General features: G+C 40.7%; 1 protein-coding gene across 1 annotated transcript; it reads left to right on the plus strand.

Annotated features, from left to right (window-relative positions):
- Nucleotides 1-21,976: 21,976 nt before the first annotated feature.
- Nucleotides 21,977-23,239, plus strand: LOC138869458 (uncharacterized). Its single transcript, XM_070147077.1, has 2 exons — nt 21,977-22,511; nt 22,833-23,239. The coding sequence occupies exons 1-2, from the start codon at nt 21,977-21,979 to the stop codon at nt 23,237-23,239; spliced, it is 942 nt and encodes a 313-aa protein (XP_070003178.1).
- Nucleotides 23,240-23,645: the final 406 nt, after the last annotated feature.

A 23,645-nucleotide genomic window follows, 5' to 3' on the forward strand; every position in this document is an offset into this window, starting at 1 on the left:
ACCTTCGGAACGCTCAAAACAACATCAAAACACCTATTTTTCATCGGATTCAAGCCTAAGAATTCCAAAAACTCTAAAAATACGCCTTTGATCAAAAAGTCTATCAAACCTCGTCCGAATGACCTGAAATTTTGCACACACATCACATTCAATACTACAGAGCTACTCTAACTTCCGGAATTCCATTCCGACTCTCGGATCAAAATTTAACTATCGAATTGAAAACTTCAAAAATTCAATTTTCGGCATTTCAAGCCTAAATTAGCTACGGACCTCCAAAACACAAATCCAAACACGCCCCTAAGCCCGAAATCACCCAACAGAGCTAAGGAACCATCAGATATCTATTCCGAGTCCGTCTTCACACTGTTCCGACTACGGTCAACTTTCCAACGCTTAAGCTCTCATTTAGGGACTAAGTGTCCCAAAACTCTCCGAAACTCAAAACCAAACATCTCGACAAATAAAAATAGCAGAAATAAACTTGGGAAAAGCAGTTAATGGGGGATCAGGACGTAAATTCTTAAGACGACTGGCCGGGTCGTCACAGTATTCCACCATGCCCAACATCTGAGGCATCAGTTTCAACAACCTTTGCCCAGGTAGGGTTAGCAAGAGTTAAACATGGAAGGTTATTAACCTTATGTTTAATTCGTTCGACTGATTCTGTATGACTATCAGTCCATGCTTTCGGATTCTTCCTCAATCTATCATAAAGAAGAGTAGTATCTTTGGCTAAATCCTTTATAAAAGGAGATGTATAATTCAAGCTTCCTAAAAATCTTTGAAGCTGGGTCTTGTCAGTAATAATATTAGGAAATTTAGAAGCAAATTCAATACTTCTATTAATAGGAATAATCCTTCCTTTTTCTATGTTATGACCAAGAAATCTGATATTATTCTGAAAAATCATCATTTTTGGTTTGGATATTACTAAACCATTTTGGATAACAATTTGTTTTAAGTAAATCCATATGTTTGAAATGTATCTCAATAGTCTTTGAAAATACTAAGATATCATCAATATAGACTATTATAAAGTCTGTATATGGTAAACAAATATCATTCATAATTTTCTGAATTTAAATGAGGCATTTTTCAAACTAAAAGGCATAACATTCCATTCATATTGGCCCATTGGAACGTTAAAAACCGTTTTATATCTATCATTTTCAGATATCTGAATTTTCCAATAACCTGATTTTAAATCAAATTTTGAAAATATTATGGCACCATGTAATCTATCTAGTAAATCCTTTTTATTGGGAATAGGATATCTAATCCATTTCAAAACTTTGTTAAGAGGCTTATAATTAATAACCAATCTAGGAACTCCTCGTTCCTGTTCAGCATGTTTATTAACATAAAAAGCAGTACAAGACCATTTGGACTTAGAGGGTCTTGTTAAACCCTTTTGCTATAGGAAATCAATTTCCTTTTTGCATAACTCCAAATATTCAGAGTTCATCTGACAAGGTCGGGCCTTGGTTGGAATATTATCCTCAGAAAAAGCTTCTTCATAAGGAAGACTTATGATATGCTTCTTCCTATTCCAAAACTGGTTTGGATGATCACCACAAATATGAGTAGAAAATTAATTTTTTCTATTAATTTAGGATTTTTTAAATCATGCTCAATCGTAAGAGAACAAATTTCATTTTTCAAAAAATCAATTTGTTGATTTTTGAAGAGATATTATTGGAAATAATTTCGTTTAAATATCTTTGAATCGACTGAGTTATAAACTCAAAAGTAATTCCTTTTCTATTGTAAGTTCCAGTAAAACTTTTTGTATCCCAATTTATGAAAGGAATTATTTTATGGAAAAGCGGGACACCCAATATTACGTCCCGAGCTATATTTTTTACCAAAACAAAACTTTCTGGTATACATACATCATGTTGGCATATATAAGCCCTAGGTAATTTATATGAAATACCCATTTGACCACCACTAGCATTTTTTAATCGATGAGTGATTTTATAAAAATATCTAGAAGGTATTACTCCTTCTTTTATACAACTTAAATCTGCTCCACTATCAAATAAAGCAGTAAATTCTCTTTTAAAATTATAATAAATCAAAAGAGTTATTTTTATTAAAATTTTTTGGGTAGTGAAATATTGGAGATTCTGTAAAAATTCATCCTCAGCATAACCAATGGCTCCTAGTAATTTACTAGCAGTTTTGCCTTCAGATGTACCTGCACCAATATCTGTTTCAGTAATATTAGTACTGAATTCTTTCATCTAAGGCTATATTTGAAGCCTTTAACTCTAAGACTTCTTGGATAGTAGCCAGTCTATCAAGCTGGGACTTATTCTTAATAAGTCTTCTGATCTCAGACATAGTGTAATGCCCTTTTTGAGATGGAATTTCTTCTACCTCTGTTCCAACCTCTGAACTTGTAGGAAATTTATCAATGATTTGGGACCTTAATTCAGGGTCTTTAATAACCATTAATAGTTCTAGTACGCTATCATTGGTTAAGACATTGATATCCAAGTCTTTGAACTGAGAATAAATATTATAAAGATCATTATCAGTATTACAACACTGTTTTGAGCATTGTCTTTTATCACAGGATTCTTGCTCATCTTCAGAAGATGAAATATAATCTTCTTCTTGGAGGACTCGTAAGTCTTCACTAGTTGATGAATCATTTCCATCACTATCAAATATTTCTCGTGAGGAATTTAAAAGAATCTTATATAAAGAATCTTTGATATTATCATCTAAATCAACTTCTTTAATTTTATCCTTGATTTTACAATCTTTAGCAAAATGACCTATTCTACCACATTTGTAACAGGCCTAAGGTTTTTTTTTTGATTTTATGAACCCCTTTCTAGCCTTATGAAAAGCTTTTCTCCTCTGGGATTTTGCATACCGTTTTTCAGGAGAACCCTTTTTCTTATGCAATGTTTTCTTATTAGTAGGGATATCAATAGCAAATTATTCGCAAAATTCCCCCAATTGTGGTCTCTCAGTGAGACAATGCTTCTTTATCTGTTAATTTAGCTTAATCATATGCATAAAGCTAAACCTTCTTGAGTTCATACACTAAACAATTTTCCATATGAGTAATTATTATAATCAATACTCATTACTGTGCCTCTAAGGGTTTTTCTGACCCTTTCAGTAAATAAAGGAGGGAGTCCATCTATAAATTTAGACTTCCAATGAGTACTATCACTCTCTAGTAATTTCATTACTCTGGACAGGAAAACATCTTTATACCATCTAAAAGATGTTAAAGTTTTACACCATAGATTTTGGAGCATAGTCCTAATAGTCTCACTATTATCAGACCATCTTCCAGAAAAATGTTCTATAATATTCATAACTAAAGAATAAACATAATTCTAAATAACCTTATCATCTTCTGTCTTTGTCGCGTTCATAATCTGAAAACGCTGGTCGTGGGTGAGACAATTATACCACTAGCCCTTTAATTGACCAGTAAATCCGGCTATGATCTTCAGCAATAGCCCTATATGTATTTTTATTAACTTTATAGATAGTACTGTACATAAGTGTAATAACCCGACCGGTCATTTCGAGCTTTTGCACTTTGATCGCCAGTTCTCGGGCATGACTTGCCCCATATGATGTATTATGACTGATGTAAATCGTTGATTTTGGTTTTCACGGAAATCGGTATGAATTCGAAAGAACAGTCTTAGTTGAAAGCTTTGAATTTGAAAGGTTTGACCAAGAGTTGACTTATTTGTATATGAGCTCGGATCAGAATTTTTATGATTTTGTTAGCTTTGTTGTGTGATTTATGACTTAGGAGTGTGATCGGAATTGTTTTGGAGGTCCGGAGTAGAAATAGGCTTGAATTGACGAAGTTAGCATTTTGGCGATTTCTGGTTGATAGGTGAGATTTTGATCCGAGGGTCAGAATGGAATTCCGAGAGTTGCTGTAGCTTTGTTATGTCATTTGTGATATGTTTACATAATTTCAAGTCATTCGGACGTGGTTCGGTTGGGTTTTTGATCGAAAGCGTATTTCAGAAGTTTTTAGAAAACTTAGGCTTGAATTCGATATGAATTGGTGGATTTGATGTTGTTTGAAGTGTTTTGATGATTGGAACAAGTTTGAATAAGGTATTGGGTCATGTTCGTGCTTTTGGTTGAGGCCCCGGGGGCCTCGGGGTGATTTCGGATGGTTGGCGGGGAAATTGGAATTTGTGTTGCAGCTTTAGATTTGCTGCTTCTGGTATTTCCGCATCTGCGGTTTGTGGACCGCAGATGCGGCACTGCAGATGTAGGTGTATCATCGCAGAAGCAAAAATGGGTCAGGCAAGCTGGACCGCAGAAGTGGCTAAAGGGATCGCATCTGCGGAAGCGCAAATGCGGAAGTGGTTCGCAGATGCGGCTTAGGCCGGTTTAATGAACTCCGCAGAAACGTATGTGTCGACCACATATGCGGTACCACAAAAGCGGATTTTGGACCGCAGATGCGGTCATGTCTGGGCAGAATGTATATATGTTCGCGATTTTTGAAGGGTTAAACCATTTTTGCACTCAGAATTGGGAGCTTTGGGCGATTTTGAAGAGAGGAATCAAAGAGACTTCGTTGAGGTAAGGATTTTGGACTTAAAACACATTCATATAGTAGAATTTCATGAATTTAGGGCTGTAACTAATGGGTTTAAAGGGCTAAAAATGGAGGATTAGGGCTTGAGTTTAAGAGGCCTTTAATGGAGGATTTGAGGGGTTATTTGAACTCCGATTTTGATGTTGTTGATATGTATAAACTCGTGGAAGGATAAGGAACCCGTTAATGTAAAAATTTCTGAGTTTCAAGAAGTAGGCCCGGGGCTCGGGTTGTTGGTAATTTCGGGATTTGTGCCCGTTATTGATTGTTTTTGCTTGGTCTTTGTTCCCTTAGCATATTGTGATGCATTCGTTCTGATTTTGGATAGATTCGACGTACGTGGAGGCCGATTTGAGGGGCAAAGGCGTCGCGAGCTAGAGATTTTGCCGGTTCGAGGTGAGTAATGATTGTAAATGATATCCTGAGGGTTTGAAACCCCGGATTCGCACATCGTAGTGCTACATTAAGGTGAGACACGCACTTGATGATAAGCGTATGGTCGTTTACTGTTGGGGATTGTGACTTGGTCCGTCCCGATTGACGCTTTTACCGCATATTTGATTGAAACTTATTTGTTATCATCATTATTTGGATTGATTGCCATATTTGGGCTTCGAGCCAACTATTTGAACCCTCCGAGAAGTTTTATCACTATTTCCTCACTGTTTTGACCTACTACTTGAACTCAGTCGTATTGTTTTCCACTGTTGTACAACTCAGCCACTTTTACTTGGTTTTGAAACTAAAATGATATATTAAATGATGTTTTGAGGCTGAGAACTACTGTTTTTACTAATGCCTGAGGGGCTTATGTGATTTCTGGACTGAGTATGGCCGAGGGCCAGATGTGAGGATACTATGGGATCGGGTTGCGCGCCGCAGTAGTGTTATACTGATATTGATATGAGGCCGAGGGCCTAGATTTGATGCCACGAGATGGCTTGATATTGCGCTTGGGCCATAAGGGGCCCCTCCCGGAGTCTACACACCCCCAGTGAGCACCGTCGATGAGATATATGGATCGGGCTACATGCCGCAGGGATATATGGATTGGGCTGCACGCCGCAGCGGTGTTGGTACTATTCTACGTGTTTACTTTACTTCATCTGTCTACCATTATCTGTTGTTTGTGCTACTTCATGTGATATCTATCTGATCGCCTAACATTTATCTGTTAATTGGGTGTTGTGCCCGAGGGGCGGATTTTTGTGCTTATCTGCACTATTTGTTTGCATTCATTTGCGTAACAGTTGAAAAAGTCATTTTTAAAAGAGGTTTAAACTGAGCTAAGATGTTTTTCTAAGGATTTCACAGTTTCACTGCTTTTATTCAAAGGGTTTTAGACTGCTCTATACAGCATGTTGATGCATTTTTCGTGATTTCTTACTGCTCAGTTATTATTTACCTTTATTACTCACTGAGTTGGAGTACTCACTTTACTCCCTACACCTCATGTGTAGATGCAGGTATTTGTTCACCCGGTAGCGGGTTTTGAGCTGGTCGGAGGCTAAGTTATCGGAGTTTAGTGAGGTGACTGCCAGTGTTCGCAGCACCACATCTCTTTCTTTTGTTTATCAATCCTATTTTATATGTTTTCGGCCTTGCAGTTGTATTTATACTTTAATAGATGCTCGTGACTTGTGACACCCCGGTTTAGGCTATGTCAGGTTGTACTTCTGCTAATTATTATCATTTAATCACATTTAAACTGCTTATGAACTGTTTAACCATTTTAAATAAGATGTATTGGGTTTTGTTGGCTGGCCTTGTCTTCACGAGAGGCGCCATCATGACCGGATCGGGGATTGGGTCGTGACAAGTTGGTATCAAAGCCTAGGTTACATAGGTCTCACGAGTCATGAGCAGGTTTAGTAGAGTCTCGCAGATTGGTATAGAGACATCTGTATTTATCCTCGAGAGGTTGCGGAACCTTTAGGAGAAACTTCACATTCTTGAATTCTTATCGTGCATCCTTGATCCATCTTGAAAAGTAACTCTTGAAATTCCTTCCACGTGTTCGCATGCGCGCATGAGCACTCAGTATCAGACGTGCCTTGATGGCTTGTGATTCCCTGATCGAGGGGCGAGATGTGATCTCTATGAGTTTGATGTTGGGCCAGTCTGGAGAACTTGAGGCCGGATCTTTGCCTGTGGCTTGAGCACTGAGGTGCTGATTGTGTGAGCAAGTGTGTCGCACTTATATATTCAGTATTGCCCCTATTAGTAGAAGTGACGGCTGGATGACTATGCGATGAGTATGTTAGTACTATGAGATGTATCTATATGACTTGGAAGTGACGAGGAAGGTCTGCTGGAGGATAGAAGGACTATTAGGTGCTTGATTTTCATCTTGATTTGAGGTGTAGCCCCGAGTTATGGGCATATGAAGGATCTTTCAATGTTTCCCAGTTGAGAGTGAGGTAGATTTCATGTTGCGGTATGAGTTCAGATTCAAGAAGACCAAGTAACTACGTACGGATTTTGACGGTGGAAGGTATACAGAAATGTTAATTGAAGGCAAAACAGGTGGGTTATCTCCTACGGAGAATTCTAGGGTTGTGTGACCCTTATGTGACTGTTAGAAAATCTCATGTGCAAGTGGAATGTAAGTGTTGAAATTTGAATTTTGGGTTGCTTGAGAGAGGGGGGCTTAACTATTACGAGAATGAGTGCGAGATTTACCGAAGATTTGAAGTACTAGATGACCTGTGTTTTCACAAGCTTGCAAAGGTTCTGAGTTTAATCTCACTATGGTATTGTGTCATCAATAGAGTATAAGTGCAATGAGTTATTAAGTGTATTTTGATCCATGGCTTCGAGCCAAGAGAGGGAGTTTGCTGTGAGTGGTTGATTGCACGGTTAGGTGCTATGTTGGTTCCAGTTTGAGGCGTGTGGGTGAATCAATTATGGCTTGCGGAAATTGAGACCGAGGATGGCTCGAGTAAAGGAATTTTTTTGACAAAGGTTATATTATGCTTCATAGGGTAAGAAAATCACGGGATGTCTTAAGTTGTGGTTGGTAAAGATTGTTTGGTGCCTAGAGCAGGAAGTTGCTTGGTTGTATTGGGATGAGGACTTAATTCTGCGGTGTCGGAGTGCCAATGAGGCACGTTGGTTCTATTCGTTGGGTCAAGTAAATTGCAGTTTGAATAAGAGTGAATGACTCTCGAGAATGGTTCAAATGTATCCAAGATTCTACAGGGAGTAATCGGGTATTTTATAGTTGTATATGCGGTTAGAAACTGAGTTTTCATTGGAAGAGGTCAAGACTTGTGGTGTTTCTATGTTACTTATAGGATTCTATGTATCAGTACCAGGAAAGTAAAGGTAACAGATTTAGATTCGTAGAAAGTTCCTCAGAGTAAAGTGTTCTGGAATGTGGTATTTTTGGGAGTAATTGAGTGAGTATTCAATAGCTTATAGGTCTTAGACAGTGTGTTCTTGTGCTTGGGTCTCGTGTGGTGAGTCTGGGTTGAGGAATTGTGGTACTACAACAAGAGAGAATATCAAGTTGAAAATGAATCAGAAGGAAATTTAGATAGATGGAATAGTTTGATAGTAGACCTAATCGGTATGGTAAGGATATGATTAATTCCTTGTGTGTGTTCGAGGTAATGAGTTCTTTTAGGTATTTTGCAGCGATGCTCTTAGGTTTTGATGGCTTGCTTTGCTTGATCGAGTTAGAAGGACTCAGTCCTGACATGTCTGATTTGTGCAAAGGGAAATCGGAGAGTTTTTGATGGTTTTTACCACGATTTAGAGATGTATATTTTCTATGGGCATGCGGAGCATGGGATGTATAGTGATTTTTCTTCTAGATTTGTACTAATGGAAAGTTCTTGACCAATTGAGTACGTAGATATTTTTGGCTCCGAAGGAAGGTGAAGTTCTCATGTTATCCTGAGATGGTATGGTATGTGCGGTGGGTTGTGGAGGTTTAACAATTGTGTGTGGAAGGTTACGGTTCAGTTCTGAATGGAAAGTCATGAATTCTTAAGCAGCACAGGCAGTTTCAGATGATTAAGGAAGTGGTAGTGCTAATTGAAGTGATTTGACGAGAGTATATGTTTCAGTAGAAGGTCAATGTGATTAAGTTGATGGTACTTCGGTAGTATTGCGGCACTTTCTTGTTAGATCGACTGGTAATATTCGAGTTTGCTTGGGGGCACAGGGAAATTTTTGAGTATCTATCGAGGAATGATTAGGTATTTGAGGCGTAACATGTATTCGGACGGCGAAATTGGGATCGGATGTGGTGATTCATGGGCTGTGTGGATTCGGAGATAGAAGTTCTCATATTCAGGCTATGTTGTGGTTGTGGATCGTCTGTATCGGCACTGTTTAGCGACTATCGGGATTTGGAGGCTCGAGTGGTTTTTTCTTTGTCGGTATGTTAGATGTTGGAGTTCAGACTAGTCGTCTTAGTGTTGGGTTATTCTGGACTATTACGCTATGGGCTATGCCGAAAATGCCACGGGTTGAGTGGCGAGGGGCGGCAGATTATGTTCTAGTAGGGTGGTTTATATTTTAAAGACCTAGCGAACGGCTGGGAAGGATTGACTTTCTTAATTGAGCCTTCGTGATTGATGTCAGTGCAGAGGATTCTACCACTGATTCAATTCCGATGTTGAGGAACTCTCCGGATGTGTTCCTTGTGGCTGGGCATTTTGCCGGGCAGGGTTGTTGATTTCGATATTGATTTGGCGTCGGGCACCGTATCGTATGGCTCCGGCAGGAGTTATAGTAGTGGAAAAAGCAACTTTGGGCTTCTTTGATAAGGAGTTCGTTGGCAGGCCAATGTGGATGCGTGTTCTAGCTGAGTCGGCTTAGTTGGCCCTAAGCTATATTGTTGAGGGACAGGTTGATTCGACCTTTATTGAGCTTACTAGTGATCTGAGAGATCTATGAGTTGCCTTTCTGTGTTGCGAGACGTTATGATTTGTTGGTTATGGGCACATATGGTGCGGTTCTATTGGGATTCATAGTGGAAGTTGAGCGGGAAAAGTAATTAGGTGTTGCTCGGTGGATGGCGTATCGGTTACGTCGTATCGGGTCTACATGGTATGTGTTCCTTGTTTCACCAGGTGTGTAGTGATTTGCTTTGGTTCCAGGGTCAAATTGTGCGCGGTTATCAATTTCGAGCATAGTGACTTGAGGTGTTTCATGTGAAATAGTGTTTGGATAGAATCGCGCATTTTTGCAGTGAAGCTAGGTGGAGATATGACCTTGCGGGTTAGATTCGGGTGTTCTATTTCTATGAGGTGAGACGGGTCCTCAATCTTGTGTTTTGGTGGTACGGGTGAGCTTGAGGTACAACTCCTTCATTGAGTCCTTTTCATGATTGAGTATCTTAGGACCGTTGCTTATTGGCGCGCGTATTATGCCAGTTGTGTCTTAGACCTCTATTGATGCATCATGTCACCAGAGTGATGTGTTGGATTAGAGGAGATCGTTGGGATCATTAATGAATACGAACGGATTCGATTTCAGCATGTTGGGAGGATAATGTCGAGGTTCGGCTCAGAAATTTGCTATGGTATTTGCCAAAGGAGAAGTGGCTACATGAATAGTCGATCTCAGAAATGGTTATGGTTCAGTGCGTATTTCATTTATCGTTGGCAGTATATGAAAGTGTTGGAATGAGACTTTAGTTGATAAGAGGTTTTCTACCAGTATTCGGTTGTTGCGGGCAGCTGCTATGAATATAAGTTATCACTACGAGTGTTTGAGTTATGTGGTATATTATAGGATTGATCCCGAGGTTGTAGGCATGGGTTATTACAACTGGTTCGGGTGTATTCAGAGTATAGGTGTGAGGTTTTGATCGTATTGATGGTTTCAGAAGTGAAAATGTGGTTCTATGGCTTATGGGCCAGATTGGATTGTGCTATTTCAGTTGCAATGTGTTATCGGACCTATATGAGATAGGGTGACGTGGGATCACCCCCAGGCATATGCATGGTAAAATTATTCAGCTACGGGTTGGCTTTTAGAACAACTCTAGGTACGTTCGAGGACGAACGTGTGTTTAAGTATGGGATGATGTAACAACCCGACCGGTCGTTTCGAGCTTTTGCACTTTAATCGCCAGTTCTCGAGCATGATTTGCCCCGTATGATGTATTATGACTGATGTAAATCGTTGATTTTGGTTTTCACGAAAATCGGTATGAATTCGAAAGAACAGTCTCAGTTGAAAGCTTTGAATTTGAAAGGTTTGACCAAGAGTTGACTTATTTGTATATGAGCTCGGATCAGAATTTTTATGATTTGGTTAGCTTTGTTGGGTGATTTATGACTTAGGAGCGTGATCGGAATTGGTTTTGGAGGTCCAGAGTAGAAATAGGCTTGAATTGGCGAAGTTAGTATTTTGGCGATTTCTGGTTGATAGGTGAGATTTTGATCCGAGGGTCAGAATGGAATTCCGAGAGTTTCTGTAGCTTCGTTATGTCATTTGTGATGTGTGTGCATAATTTCAGGTCATTCGGACGTGGTTTGGTTGGGTTTTGATCGAAAGCGTATTTCAGAAGTTTTTAGAAAACTTAGGCTTGAATTCGATGTGAATTGATGGATTTGATGTTGTTTGAAGTGTTTTGATGATTGGAACAAGTTTGAATAAGGTATTGGGTCATGTTCGTGCTTTTGGTTGAGGCCCTGTGGGCCTCAGGGTGATTTCGGATGGTTGGCGGGGAAATTAGAATTTGTGTTGCAGCTTTAGATTTGCTGCTTCTGGTATTTTCGCATCTGCGGTTTGTGGACCGCAGATGCGGCGCTGCAGATGCGGGTGTATCATCACAGAAGCAAAAATGGGTCAGGCGAGCTGGACCGCAGAAGCGGCTAAAGGGATTGCATCTGCGGAAGCGCAGATGCGGAAGTGGTTCACAGATGCGTCTTAGGCCGGTTTAATGAACTCCGCAGAAGCGGATGTGTTGACCGCATATGAGGTACCGTAAAAGCGAATTTTGGACCGCAGATGCGGTCATGTCTAGGCAGAATGTATATATGTTCGCAATTTTTGAAGGGTTTAACCATTTTTGCACACGGAATTGGGAGCTTTGGGCGATTTTGAAGAGATGAATCAAAGAGACTTCATTGAGGTAAGGATTTTGGACTTAAAACACATTCATATAGTAGAATTTCATGAATTTAGGGCTGTAACTAATGGGTTTAAAGGGCTAAAAATGGAGGATTAGGGCTTGAGTTTAAGAGGCCTTTAATGGAGGATTTGAGGGGTCATTTGAACTCCGATTTTGATGTTGTTGATATGTATAAACTCGTGGAAGGATAAGGAACCCGTTGATGTAAAAATTTCTGAGTTTTGAGAAGTGGGCACGGGTCCCGGGTTGTTGGTAATTTCGGGATTTGTGCCCGTTATTGATTGTTTTCGCTTGGGCTTTGTTCCCTTATCATATTGTGATGCATTCATTCTGATTTTGGATAGATTCGACGCGCGTGGAGGACGATTTGAGGGGCAAAGGCGTCGCGAGCTAGAGATTTCGCCGGTTCGAGGTGAGTAATGTTTGTAAATGATATCCTGAGGGTTTGAAACCCCGAATTTGCACATCGTAGTGCTATATTGAGGTGAGACACGCGCTTGATGATGCGCGCAAGGTCGTTTACTGTAGGGGATTGTGACTTGGTCCGTCCCAATTGACGCTTTTACTGCGTATTTGATTGAAACTTATTTGTTATCATCATTATTTGGACTGATTTCCATATTTGGGCTTCGAGCCAACTATTTGAACCCTCCGAGGATTTTTATCACTATTTCCTCACTGTTTTGACCTACTACTTGAACTCAGTCGTATTGTTTTCCATTGTTGTACAACTTAGCCACTTTTACTCGGTTTTGAAACTAAAATGATATATTAAATGATGTTTTGAGGCTGAGAACTACTGTTTTTACTAACGCCCGAGGGGCCTATGTGATTTCTGGACTGAGTATGGCCGAGGGCCAGATGTGAGGATACTATGGGATAGGACTGCGCGCCGCAGTAGTGTTATACTGATATTGATATGAGGTCGAGGGCCTAGATTTGATGCCACGAGATGGCTTGATATTGCGCTTGGGCCGTAAGGGTCCCCTCCGGGAGTCTTTACACCCCCAATGAGCGCCGTCGATGAGATATCTGGATTGGGCTGCATGCCGCAACGATATATGGATCGGGCTGCATGCCGCAGCGGTGTTGGTACTGTTCTACGTGTTTACTTTACTTCATCTGTCTGCCATTATCTGTTGTTTGTGCTACTTCATGTGATATCTATCTGATCGCCTAACATTTATCTGTTAATTGAGTGTTGTGCCCGAGGGGCGGATTTTTGTGCTTATCTGCACTATTTGTTTGCATTCATTTGCGTAACAGTTGAAAAAGTCATTTTTAAAAGAGGTTTAAACTGAGCTAAGATGTTTTTCTAAGGATTTCTCAGTTTTACTGCTTTTATTCAAAGGGTTTTAGACTGCTCTATACAACATGTTGATGCATTTTTCGTGATTTCTTACTGCTCAATTATTATTTACCTTTATTACTCACTGCGTTGGAGTACTCACTTTACTCTCTGTACCTCGTGTGCAGATGCAGGTATTTGTTCACCCAGTAGCGGGTTTTGAGCTGGTCAGAGGCTAAGTTATCGGAGTTTAGTGAGGTGACTGCTAGCGTTCACAGCATCGCATCTCTTCCTTTTGTTTATCAGTCCTATTTTATATATTTTAGGTTGTATTTATATTCTAATAGATTCTCGTGACACCCCGGTTTGGGCTATGTCGGGTTGTACTTCTGCTAATTATTATCATTTAATCACATTTAAACTGCTTATGAACTGTTTAACCGTTTTAAATAGGATGTATTGGGTTTTGTTGGCTGGCCTTGTCTTCACGAAAGGCCCCATCATGACCGAATCGGGGATTGGGTCATGACAATAAGCATTCTATGTACTGCCGTATAAATTTGCCTATTATCAAGGCCATCTATGTACCATTCATAGATGTCTGATCCACTATAACCTTGGTGGTAGTGGTCATTGTCTTGTTCTTCTATTAGAACATATTGTGGGGTTGGTCTTGGATAATAGAGCATCCTTTGGTATGGTTTGCGAGCATATTTCTCAGAGATTTTATTAATCTCGTCATCTACTTTTAGACTTTTATCAGACATATGCTCTAAACTTAAAGGATTAACTCTAAATTCACCAAAATTCTTATTGAGAAGTTCTTCAATGTCATCAAGACTTTTTAATTTAAAGTCTTTTACCTCAGGAGGAGGTTGGATACTTGTAGTAGCAATCTGCTCTTTACCTTTGGTATTCTTTTGTTGGATTTTTTGGACTTCAGCTATAAGCTTGTCCAATTTTTCCTGTATTGTAATAATCTTCTCACCTAGAATACTAATATGTATTTGTGTGATCATAGTATTCAAATTTTTAGCTGTAATAGTAGCTACATCATTTTCAAATAATTTTGAAAAAGCAGTAAAATATACTATTTTATCCTTTTTCCTATTTGAAAAGATTATTGTGGTGGAAAAATTGATTTGGTTATTTTTCCACTAGTGAGTATATAATCTCTTTCTAAAACCGAAATATAGTTATAAACATGCTTAGACATAAACCAAGGAACAAAAGCAATAATCTTATTTTTCTTGTTTATGTCCTTATAGAAATCATGTCTGAAGAATTTTATTAATTCATCATTAAAATTTTCAAAAAACCATTCTGAAAATATCCCATTTGGGATTTAAAAATTCTTCAAGAATCACTTTTCTTGCCGGTGAACCCGGACTAGAATCTATTTGATTTTCAACCATCATTTGCACCATTTGAGAAATCCATTTTGGATGCAATTGGGTCAGGGTCTGAATTAACCTTGACTATATTATCTTGACTAATTCTTATATTATCAATTCTATTATTTTCTCTAATATGTGATGTAGATGCTCTAGATGGAAAATGTACCACATAATCAATTGGAGAAATATTAGAAGAGTTTGATCTAATTAATCTAGATGATAAACTGATATTATCAGTTTGAACGGGTTCATTGAACCTGATCTTAACAATCCCATCCGAGGTTTGTTCTATTTCTGTTATCTCAGTATTACCAGTATTTTGAGGAGCCACCGCTTCCTCTATGACCCATTCTTTGGGAAAATCTATTTCATCCCATTTTATAGGTCTCCTGGTAGTAACTTTGGATCTACCAAAATTAGTTTCTATAAGAACAGTCTCATTTTTGAAATCCATAATTTTGCACATAGGATTCAAAGTATATAAAGGCTTATAATAAATCCTATAACAAATGCATATTACTTTTGTACCAAGTAAATAATCATAACCATGTAACTTAAAGCATTTAACGAGTTTTCATCATTCAAAGAAATCTACAAATTTGGATAAGCATTAAAATAAACTGGGCCATAAGCCAAACTAGTTTGAACAGTCCCTATAAGAGACTTTTTCCAATTCTGGTTTCTGCCATCTCTGAGAGCAGCTATGAAGCTTTCAGGTAAGCCTCTTAGAGTAAGTGGCTTAAAAGCAACTTGTATTAAACCTATATGTATGAATCTATGTGATTCCCTATAAGGGCTAAATCACTTTCTGATAATAATCTGAAAGTGGCATGGTCACTATCTACAGTGATAGTTTCTTCAGTAGTTTTAACTACTTGTTTAAATTCTATTTTTCGAAGGTTCCTAACTGGTATATTACCTTAGGTTTGACTAATGGTATAGTCCACTTATTTAGAAGATCTAATTGTTGGGGCCATTCATATTCTTCCTTCCTACTGTTTTATAACGACCCGACTGGTCGTTTTGCCTTTTAGGACCCCGTTCCCTTAAATAAAACTTTCCGCGTTTTCTTTAACTAATTTACGACTTGCGGGGATGGTTGGTTTGGGATTTGGAAGAGTTTTGTCACGATCCTAACCTCGAACCCGGTCATGATGATGCCTCTCGTGAAGACAAGGCCAGCCAGACCAAAACAGAACCCCTCTTTTAAATAGTTAAATACCATAAATAGTTCTAAAACATGATATAATAACCATAATTTGCAGAAATAACGGTAACAACAGTAGAAACCATCCCGACACAGCCCAAAACGGGGTGTCACAAGTCACGAGCATCTATTAGAGTATAAATACGACTACAAGGTATGAATGTACAAAATAGGACTGATGAAAGAGAAGGGAGAAGAGCGGCGCTGCGAACGTTGGCAGCCACCTTGCTAAACTCCGATGACTCAGCCTCCGATCAGCTCAACACCCGCTACCGGGTGAATAAATACATGCATCTGCACACAAGGTGCAGGGAGTAAAGTGAGTACTCCAACTCAGTGAGTAATAAAGGTAAATAACAACTGAGCAGTAAGAAATCACGTAAAGCAAACCAACATGCTGTATAGAAGCGGTGTAAAAACCCTCGAGAAAAACAGTGAAGCTGTGAAATCTTTAGAAATATCTTAGCTCAGTTTTAATCTCTTTTGAAAATGGCTTTTTCAACAGTTATGAAAATGAATGAAAAATAATTAGTGTAGATAAGCACAGAAATCCGCCCCTCGAGCTCAACACTCAATTTAACAGGTAATGCCAGGCAATCAGGAAGATAACACATAAAGTAACACAATCAACAGGTAATGGCAGACAAATGGAAATAAAGTAAACACATAGAACAACACCAGCCCCTCGTGCTCACTCTCAGAACACTCTTAGCCCCTCGGGCTCACTCTGTGATCACAATGGGTACCCACACTCACTGGGGGTGTGCAGACTCCGGGAGGGGCCCCATACGGTCCAAGCGCAATATCAAGTCATCTCGTGGCATCAAATCTAGGCCCTCGGCCTCATATCACTCAAGCCACCTCATGGCGTATAAAAGTATCTCAGGCCCTCGGCCTCATATCACTCAATATATCCTCACATATGGCCCTCGGTCTCACTCAGTCCGAAAATTATCACAAGCCCCTCGGGCATTAGTAAAACAGTAGTTCTCAGCCCAAAACATCATTTAGAAATATCATTTAAGTTTTAAATCTGAGTAAAAGTGGCTGAGTTTGTAAAACAATAGGTATCAAGAGGATTGAGTTCAAGTAATAATTCAAAAATAGTGAGGAAATAGTGATAAAAATCCCCGAAGGGTTCAGATAGTTGGCACAAATCCCAAATATGGCGATCAGCCCAAATCATGATGATAACAAATAAGTTTCAGTCAAATACGTAGTAAAATCATTAATTGGGACGGACCAAGTCACAATCCCCAATAGTAAACGACCCCATGCTCATCATCAAGCGCGTGTCTCACCTCAATAGAGCACTACGATGTGCAATCTAGGGTTTCAAACCCTCAGAGTATCATTTACAATTAATCACCTCGAACCGACGAAATCCTTAGGTCGCGACGCCTTTGCCCCTCAAATCAGCCTCCACGTGCATCGAATCTATCCAAAATCAGAACGAATACATCACAATATGCTAGTGAAATAAAGCCCAAGCGAAAACAATCAATATCGGGCACAAATCCCGAAATTACCAAAACCCGAGCCCCGATCGCACTTCTCGAAACTCAGAAATTTTCACATCATTAGATTCCTTATATTCTCACGAGTTCATACATATCAAAAGTTCTCAAATCCGACCCCAAATGGTCCTTCAAATCCCAAATCAAAAGTCCAATTTCTCAAGCCCTAGTTCTTCAATTTTAGGCTTAGTTTTCCATGAAATTTCTAGGTGGATTTCACAATATAATCGAGTTTTAAGACCAAGATTCTTACCTCAAGCCGATTCCTCTTGAATTACTCTTTAATTTCCTTCAAAAATATCCAAAACGAGCAGCCATGGGTGAAAATAGACCCAAAATTGCGGACAAGGCGACTTAGAAACATTCTGCCCAGGACTGACTTACCTTCTGCGCGAACGCGGTCAACCACCCGCGAACGCGTAGCACAAAATTGCGTTAACAAACTTTACCCTAGGCGAATACAACATGCCAGTCACGACACAGTGCTTCCATAACCTTGACCTTCGCGAACGCGTTTGCTCTATCGCGGACGCGATGACTAACTGACCATCAGACCTAATTCCTCCTACGCGATCGCGTATACACCCTCACGAATGAGATGCAATCCTCTCACAAACCTTCGCGAATGTGGCATGGACCCTTGCGAATGCAATGCTTATGAACCCTGGCCCTTCATGAATGCGATATCCCCTTCGCGAATGCGAAGGCCAAAATGGCTGCAACTGAAACCTGCAATTTCTGAAGTTCTCAAAACATGAAATTGATCAGTTTAACCTCCCGAAACACACCCGAGGCCCTCGGGACCTCAACCAAACCTACCAACATAACCCATAACATCTTTGAACTTGTTCTAATCATCAAAACACCTCAAACAACATCAAATTATCCAAAACTCATCGAATTCAAGCCTAAGTTTTCTAAAAACTTCTGAAATACGTTTTCGATCAAAAATCCAACCAAACCACGTCTGAATGACCTGAAATTTTGCACACACATCCCAAATGACATAACAAAGCTACTGCAACTCTCGGAATTCCATTCCGACCCCCGGATCAAAATCTCACCTACCAACCGAAAATCGCCAAAATTTCAACTTCGCCAATTCAAGCCTAGTTCTACTTCGGACCTCCAAAACAAATTCCGATCATGCTCCTAAGTCATAAATCACCCAACGAAGCTAACCAAATCATAAAAATTCCGTTCTGAGCTCATATACAAATAAGTCAACTCTTGGTCAAACCTTTCAAATTCAAAGCTTTCATCTGAGGCTGTTCTTTCAAATTCCTTCCGATTTTCTTGAAAACCAAAACCAACGATCTACACCAGTCATAATACATTACACAGGGAAAGTCATGCCTAAGAACTGGCGATCAAAGTGTAAAAGCTCAAAACGACCGGTCGGGTCGTTACAAGTTTGGAGTGAAATTTGCCCATTTGATTCCTTAGGATTTTTTTCTTGAAACGCTAAGTTTGAAATTGTCAACATTTTGAGCAAACAGACCTGGATTCATGACTTGATGGTCCCGGAGGGTCCGTAGGAAAACATGGGACCTGAGCGTATGCCCGAAATCGAATTCCGTGGTCCTTAGCCCGAGTAATGAATTTTTATTAGAAATTGTTAATCTGAAGTTTTAAAGATTTAAAGAAACTAATTAATGATTGATCACATGGGTATTGGGCTCGTATATTTGTCCCGGATCCCGATACAGATCCAAAATAACATCTAAGACTTGCCCGCAAAATTTGGTGTCAATTCGAGTAGTTTAAGGGCATTTCGGCTTGTTAGAGGAAAATTAAGAACTTGAAGTTTATAAGTTTGATTCAATTGGTTTTAGGGTGATTCTTAGATTTAGCATTGTTTTGGGCATTCCGAAGGATTGAGTAGGTCTGTTTCATGATTTCAGACATGTCGGTATGTTCGGGCGGGGCCCGGGAGCCCTGAGCGTCAATCGGACGAGGCTCGAGTGAAGTTGGAATTTTTGAGAAGTGCTGAAGCATCTGCTTCTGTCATAACCGTACCTACGGTTGGTCGGCTGCAGGTGCGAGACCGCAGAAGCGGTCCGCATATTGCAGATGCGGCCCAGGGCAGGCTAGGACCAAATCGCAGAAGCGGCTCCGCAGAAGAGGCTCCGTAAAAGCGGCCTCGAGACCACAGAAGCGGTCGCAACCCATTTGGCCAGTTCCGTAGATGCGTTTGCTTTCTCGCAGAAGCAGGACCACAAATGCGGAAATCGGTGAAGCAATGAGCTTCATTTAATACAGGTTCTAAGTCCCTTTTTGCCACTTTTCACTCCCCCATTGGCGATTTTGGGAGCTTTTGAAAGAAGACTTCCACCTACCATCTTAAGGTAAGCTTATTCCATCTATTCCTAGTTTAATACATGTATTTTAGGTAGATTAAACACTAGAATTAAGGTGAAATCAAGGGGTTAGAGCAAAACCTAGGGTTTTGACAAAAGTTAGATTTAACCACGAAATTTGTTATGAAATGTATTAGAAATCATATGTTGTTGACCCTTAGGTTATAGAAAACAACTTCCTTCAAAAAATTTCGAAATCCGGGCACGTGGGCCCGGGGTTGGATTTTAGGAAACTTGTGTTTAAGGTTGGGAAATTACTTAAATATCTAGAATACGATCTTGTGAGCTTATATTGACTAGTTCCTACCTTATTTAACTAGTTTTCGATTGTTCGGCTTCAAATTGAGGGTTTGGGCTCGTTCTCGGTATTGGAAGTGCACTTTGGAGCGAGGTGAGTCTCCTTTCTTACCTTGTAAGGGGGAATTGTCCCCATAGGTGTAATAAATGAGTAATTTTCTACTAAATGTGGGGGCTACGTACGCACCAGGTGATGAGAGTCCGTGCGTAGCTACTATTATGTTAATTATCCGGGTAGTCTAGGACCCGTATCATGCTATATTTGTGAATGTCTCTTTATTTTCTTGCTAATGTGATCACTTAGGGTATGCTAGAGACTTAGAAAGGAATATAAGAGAATGTACACACTTGTTGGACACTTGTATGAATTTGTTTGAAAATAAATGTGCATTCATGTGTTTCTTATATTAATTGATATTTGTGGATCAGGCCGATCGCCTCGGTAGAAATAGATGCATCTATGGTTCACTCCATTCGACTCTCTGGTAGTGCACAGTTATTTCCTGTTGGATCGGGCCGTCGACCTCGGCATAATGTGCGCATGATATCTATGTGAAATTTTATCCATGACTTGATCTGCTAAATATTTGGAAGGTAAATGGCTAATTGTAAAATTGTTAAGAACATGACTTTTTACCTTTTGCTACAAACTGTTGATTATTTGTGACTCCCATGCTTAGCATAACACTTCATTATATTATTTGATCTTAGTAAGTATCAAGTCGACCTCTCGTATCTACTTCTTCGAGATTAGATGGTATACTTACGGGGTACATATGGTTTGTGTACTCATACTACACTTTTGTTAATTGTACAGGATCAGAGGCAGGTACATCTGACTATCAGTCTGGTGCGCCCCCTAATTCATAGTCTGAGACTTCTGCGGTGAGCTTCCCCTTTCTATGCCGTTCAGCAGCTTGATGAAGTCTCTCTTTATTTATTTTTGCTGTCTATTCTATTTCGGACAGTAGGATAGATTTATTCTTTTGTATATTGTACTAGTTGCCCACAACTTGTGAACCAGATCTTGGCACACACATTAGTAGACGTTTCTTTTGGGTTGTATAATTATTATAGAGTATTGCATATTATCACTTGTATTTAATTGCAAGTCAAGAAAATGTTGTAACTGTTTTAGGTAAGTAAAATAAGAATTTACTAATACTTCCGCATTGGCTTGCTTGACAACGGTGCTGGGCGTCATCACGATCTGTTATGGAAATGGGTCGTGACAACATGGTATCAGAACACTAGGTTCACGTAGGTCTCACAAGTCATGGGCAAACCTAATAGAGTCTTGCGGATCGGTACAGAGATGTCTATATTTATCTTCGAGAGGCTATAGGGTGTTAGGAAAAACTACTCTTTATTCATTTCCTATCGTGCAACGGTTGTTATGCTAAATTTCCCTCTTCTATTCTCTCACAGATGGTGAGGACACGCACGACTGATATTCTAGACTCGGGCAGAGCTGCTCCCCCCATTGCTAGAGGCCGAGGCAGAGGCTAGGGGAGGGAACCGGCCCGAGGTAAGGGATGAGGGCATCCCAGAGTTATCCCAGTAGTACCACCAGCATATCTTGCGGGAGATCCTATCATCGAGGAGCAGGGCGAGGTGCTCGCAGCTGAGCCTACCCCGACAGACATTATGACAACACCGGAATTCCAGGAGGTCATGGGCCGTATACTGCGGTTCATGGATTCTATGACTCAGGCTGGTTTATTTCCAGCAGATCCAGCTATATCACAGGCAGGAGGAGGAGCACAGACCCCTACTACTTAGGCTCCTGGACATGCAGCTGCAGTGTATCAGACTCCGGGTGCACTACCCATAGATGGGGCCCAGCCAGTGGCATCCCAACCCAGACCAGCTACGGATGGCGACCCGCAGAAGTTGTTGGATAGATGGACCAAACTTCACCCTCCTGTCTTTGGGGGTGAGCGTCATGAGGATGCCCAGGACTTCATAGACAGGTGCAGTGATAGACTGCACAACATGAGGATATTGGAGTCGCATGGGGTTGACTTTACTACTTTTCAGCTAGAGGGTAGGGCCCGTAGATGGTGGTAGTCTTATGTTATTGGCAGGCCGGCAGGTTCCCCTCCCCTCACTTGGGGTTAGTTCGCATAGTTATTCTTGGATAGGTACATTCCACCCTCTGAGAGGGAAGAGCTGCGATATCAGTTTCAGCATCTAGAGCAGGGTTAGATGTTTGTGACCGATTATAAGGTGAGGTTTTCTGAGTTGTCTCGTCATGCACTCATGATACTTCCCACTAATGCAGAGAGAGTGAGGAGATTTGTTGTAGGGTTGTGCCCCGGTATTCGAGCTAGCATGGCCCGAGAGGTAGCAGTGGGTACTGAGTATCAGCTAGTGGTAGAGATTGCTCGCAGGATTGAGGGATATCGCCAAAGGGGTAGAGAACAGATTCAACAGGACAAGAGGGCCCAGTTTTCGAGAGAGTTCAGAGGTGCCCCAGCTAGGGGTAGAGGTCACTACAAGAGGGGTCAGTCCAGCAGACCCCCGTATTCAGCACCACCACCACCTCCCCGAGGTGCTCCAGTGAGACCATATTTCAGTGCGATGCCAGAGAGTTCTTACTGCCCACCAGCTATTCAGGGTTCCTCCGGCTGTTATTCAGGTCCACATGGTTCTTCTGATTCTTATTTAAGTGCTATGCTGGAGAGTTCATACCGTCCACTGGCTCTCCAGGCTTCTTCCAGTGAGTCTACAGGCCATCAGGGTCAGTTACTAGGGCAGCAGGTCACCGCACCACGGGGTCTTTTCGAGTGCGGAGACCTTGGTCATATGAGGAGATACTGCTCCAGGCTTCGGGGCAAGGCAGTACAGTAGGGTCAACAACCTATGATTTCAGCACCGGCTGCCCCGCCACCTAGAGGTGGAAGGTAGACTGGTAGGGGCCGTCCTAGAGGTGGAGGCCAGGCAGGGAGAGGTCAGCCAGCTACTACTCAGTCAGGTGGAGGCCAGCCAGCCGACACTCTGGCCAGATTCTATGTCATTCCGGCTAGGCTAGATGTATTTGTCTCAAATCCCGTCATCACAGCTATTATTTCTGTTGGCGATAAAGATACCTCAGTATTATTTGATCCAGGGTCTACTTATTCATATGTATCATCTCTATTTGCTCATTTCCTGGTTATTTCTCCTGAGTCTTTGGGCACTCCTGTTCATGTGTCCACTCCTGTGGGAAATTTTGTGGTTGTGGATCAGATCTACTGGTCCTGCATGATCACATTCTGTGGTTTCGAGACTAGAACGGATCTCCTGTTGCTTGATATGATCGATTTTGAGGTCATCCTGGGCATGGATTGGTTATCTCCATATCATGCCATCCTAGATTGTCATGCCAAGACTGTTTCATTAACAATGCTAGGGTTGCCGAGATTGGAGTGGAAGGGTTCCACAATTGATACATCTAGTTGGGTCATCTCTTTCCTGAAGGCTCGGTAAATGGTCTAGAAGGGGTGTTTGGATTATGTTCGAGACACCACCGCAGAGTTTCCGACGATTGATTCAGTTTTAGTAGTTCAAGAGTTCGCCGATGTGTTTCCTTCTAATCTTCCTGGCATGCCACCAGATCGTGATATTGATTTCTGTATTGATTTGGCTCCAGGCACCCAACCTGTATCTATCCTACCGTACCATATGGATCCGAAGGAGTAGCTTGAGGAGTTGTTAGCAAAGGGGTTTATTAGACCTAGTGTATCGCCTTGGGGTGCACCAGTGTTATTTGTGAAGAAGAAGGATAAGACAATGCGAATGTGCATTGATTACCGCCAGTTGAACAAAGTCACCATCAAGAACAAATATCCGTTGCCTCATATCAATGACTTGTTTTACCAGTTGCACGGTGCTA

This window comes from Nicotiana sylvestris, chromosome 5, assembly GCF_000393655.2.
Source record: "Nicotiana sylvestris chromosome 5, ASM39365v2, whole genome shotgun sequence".
NCBI lineage: Eukaryota > Viridiplantae > Streptophyta > Magnoliopsida > Solanales > Solanaceae > Nicotiana > Nicotiana sylvestris.

Excerpts from the sequence above, each read along its gene's own strand:
- LOC138869458 (XM_070147077.1), top strand. The coding sequence starts at position 21,977 with ATGTTTGTGACCGATTATAAGGTGAGGTTTTCTGAGTTGTCTCGTCAT. Across the intron at positions 22,512-22,832 it reads TGAGTCTACAGGCCATCAGG|CTATTATTTCTGTTGGCGAT; the intron begins GTCAGTTACTAG and ends CCGTCATCACAG.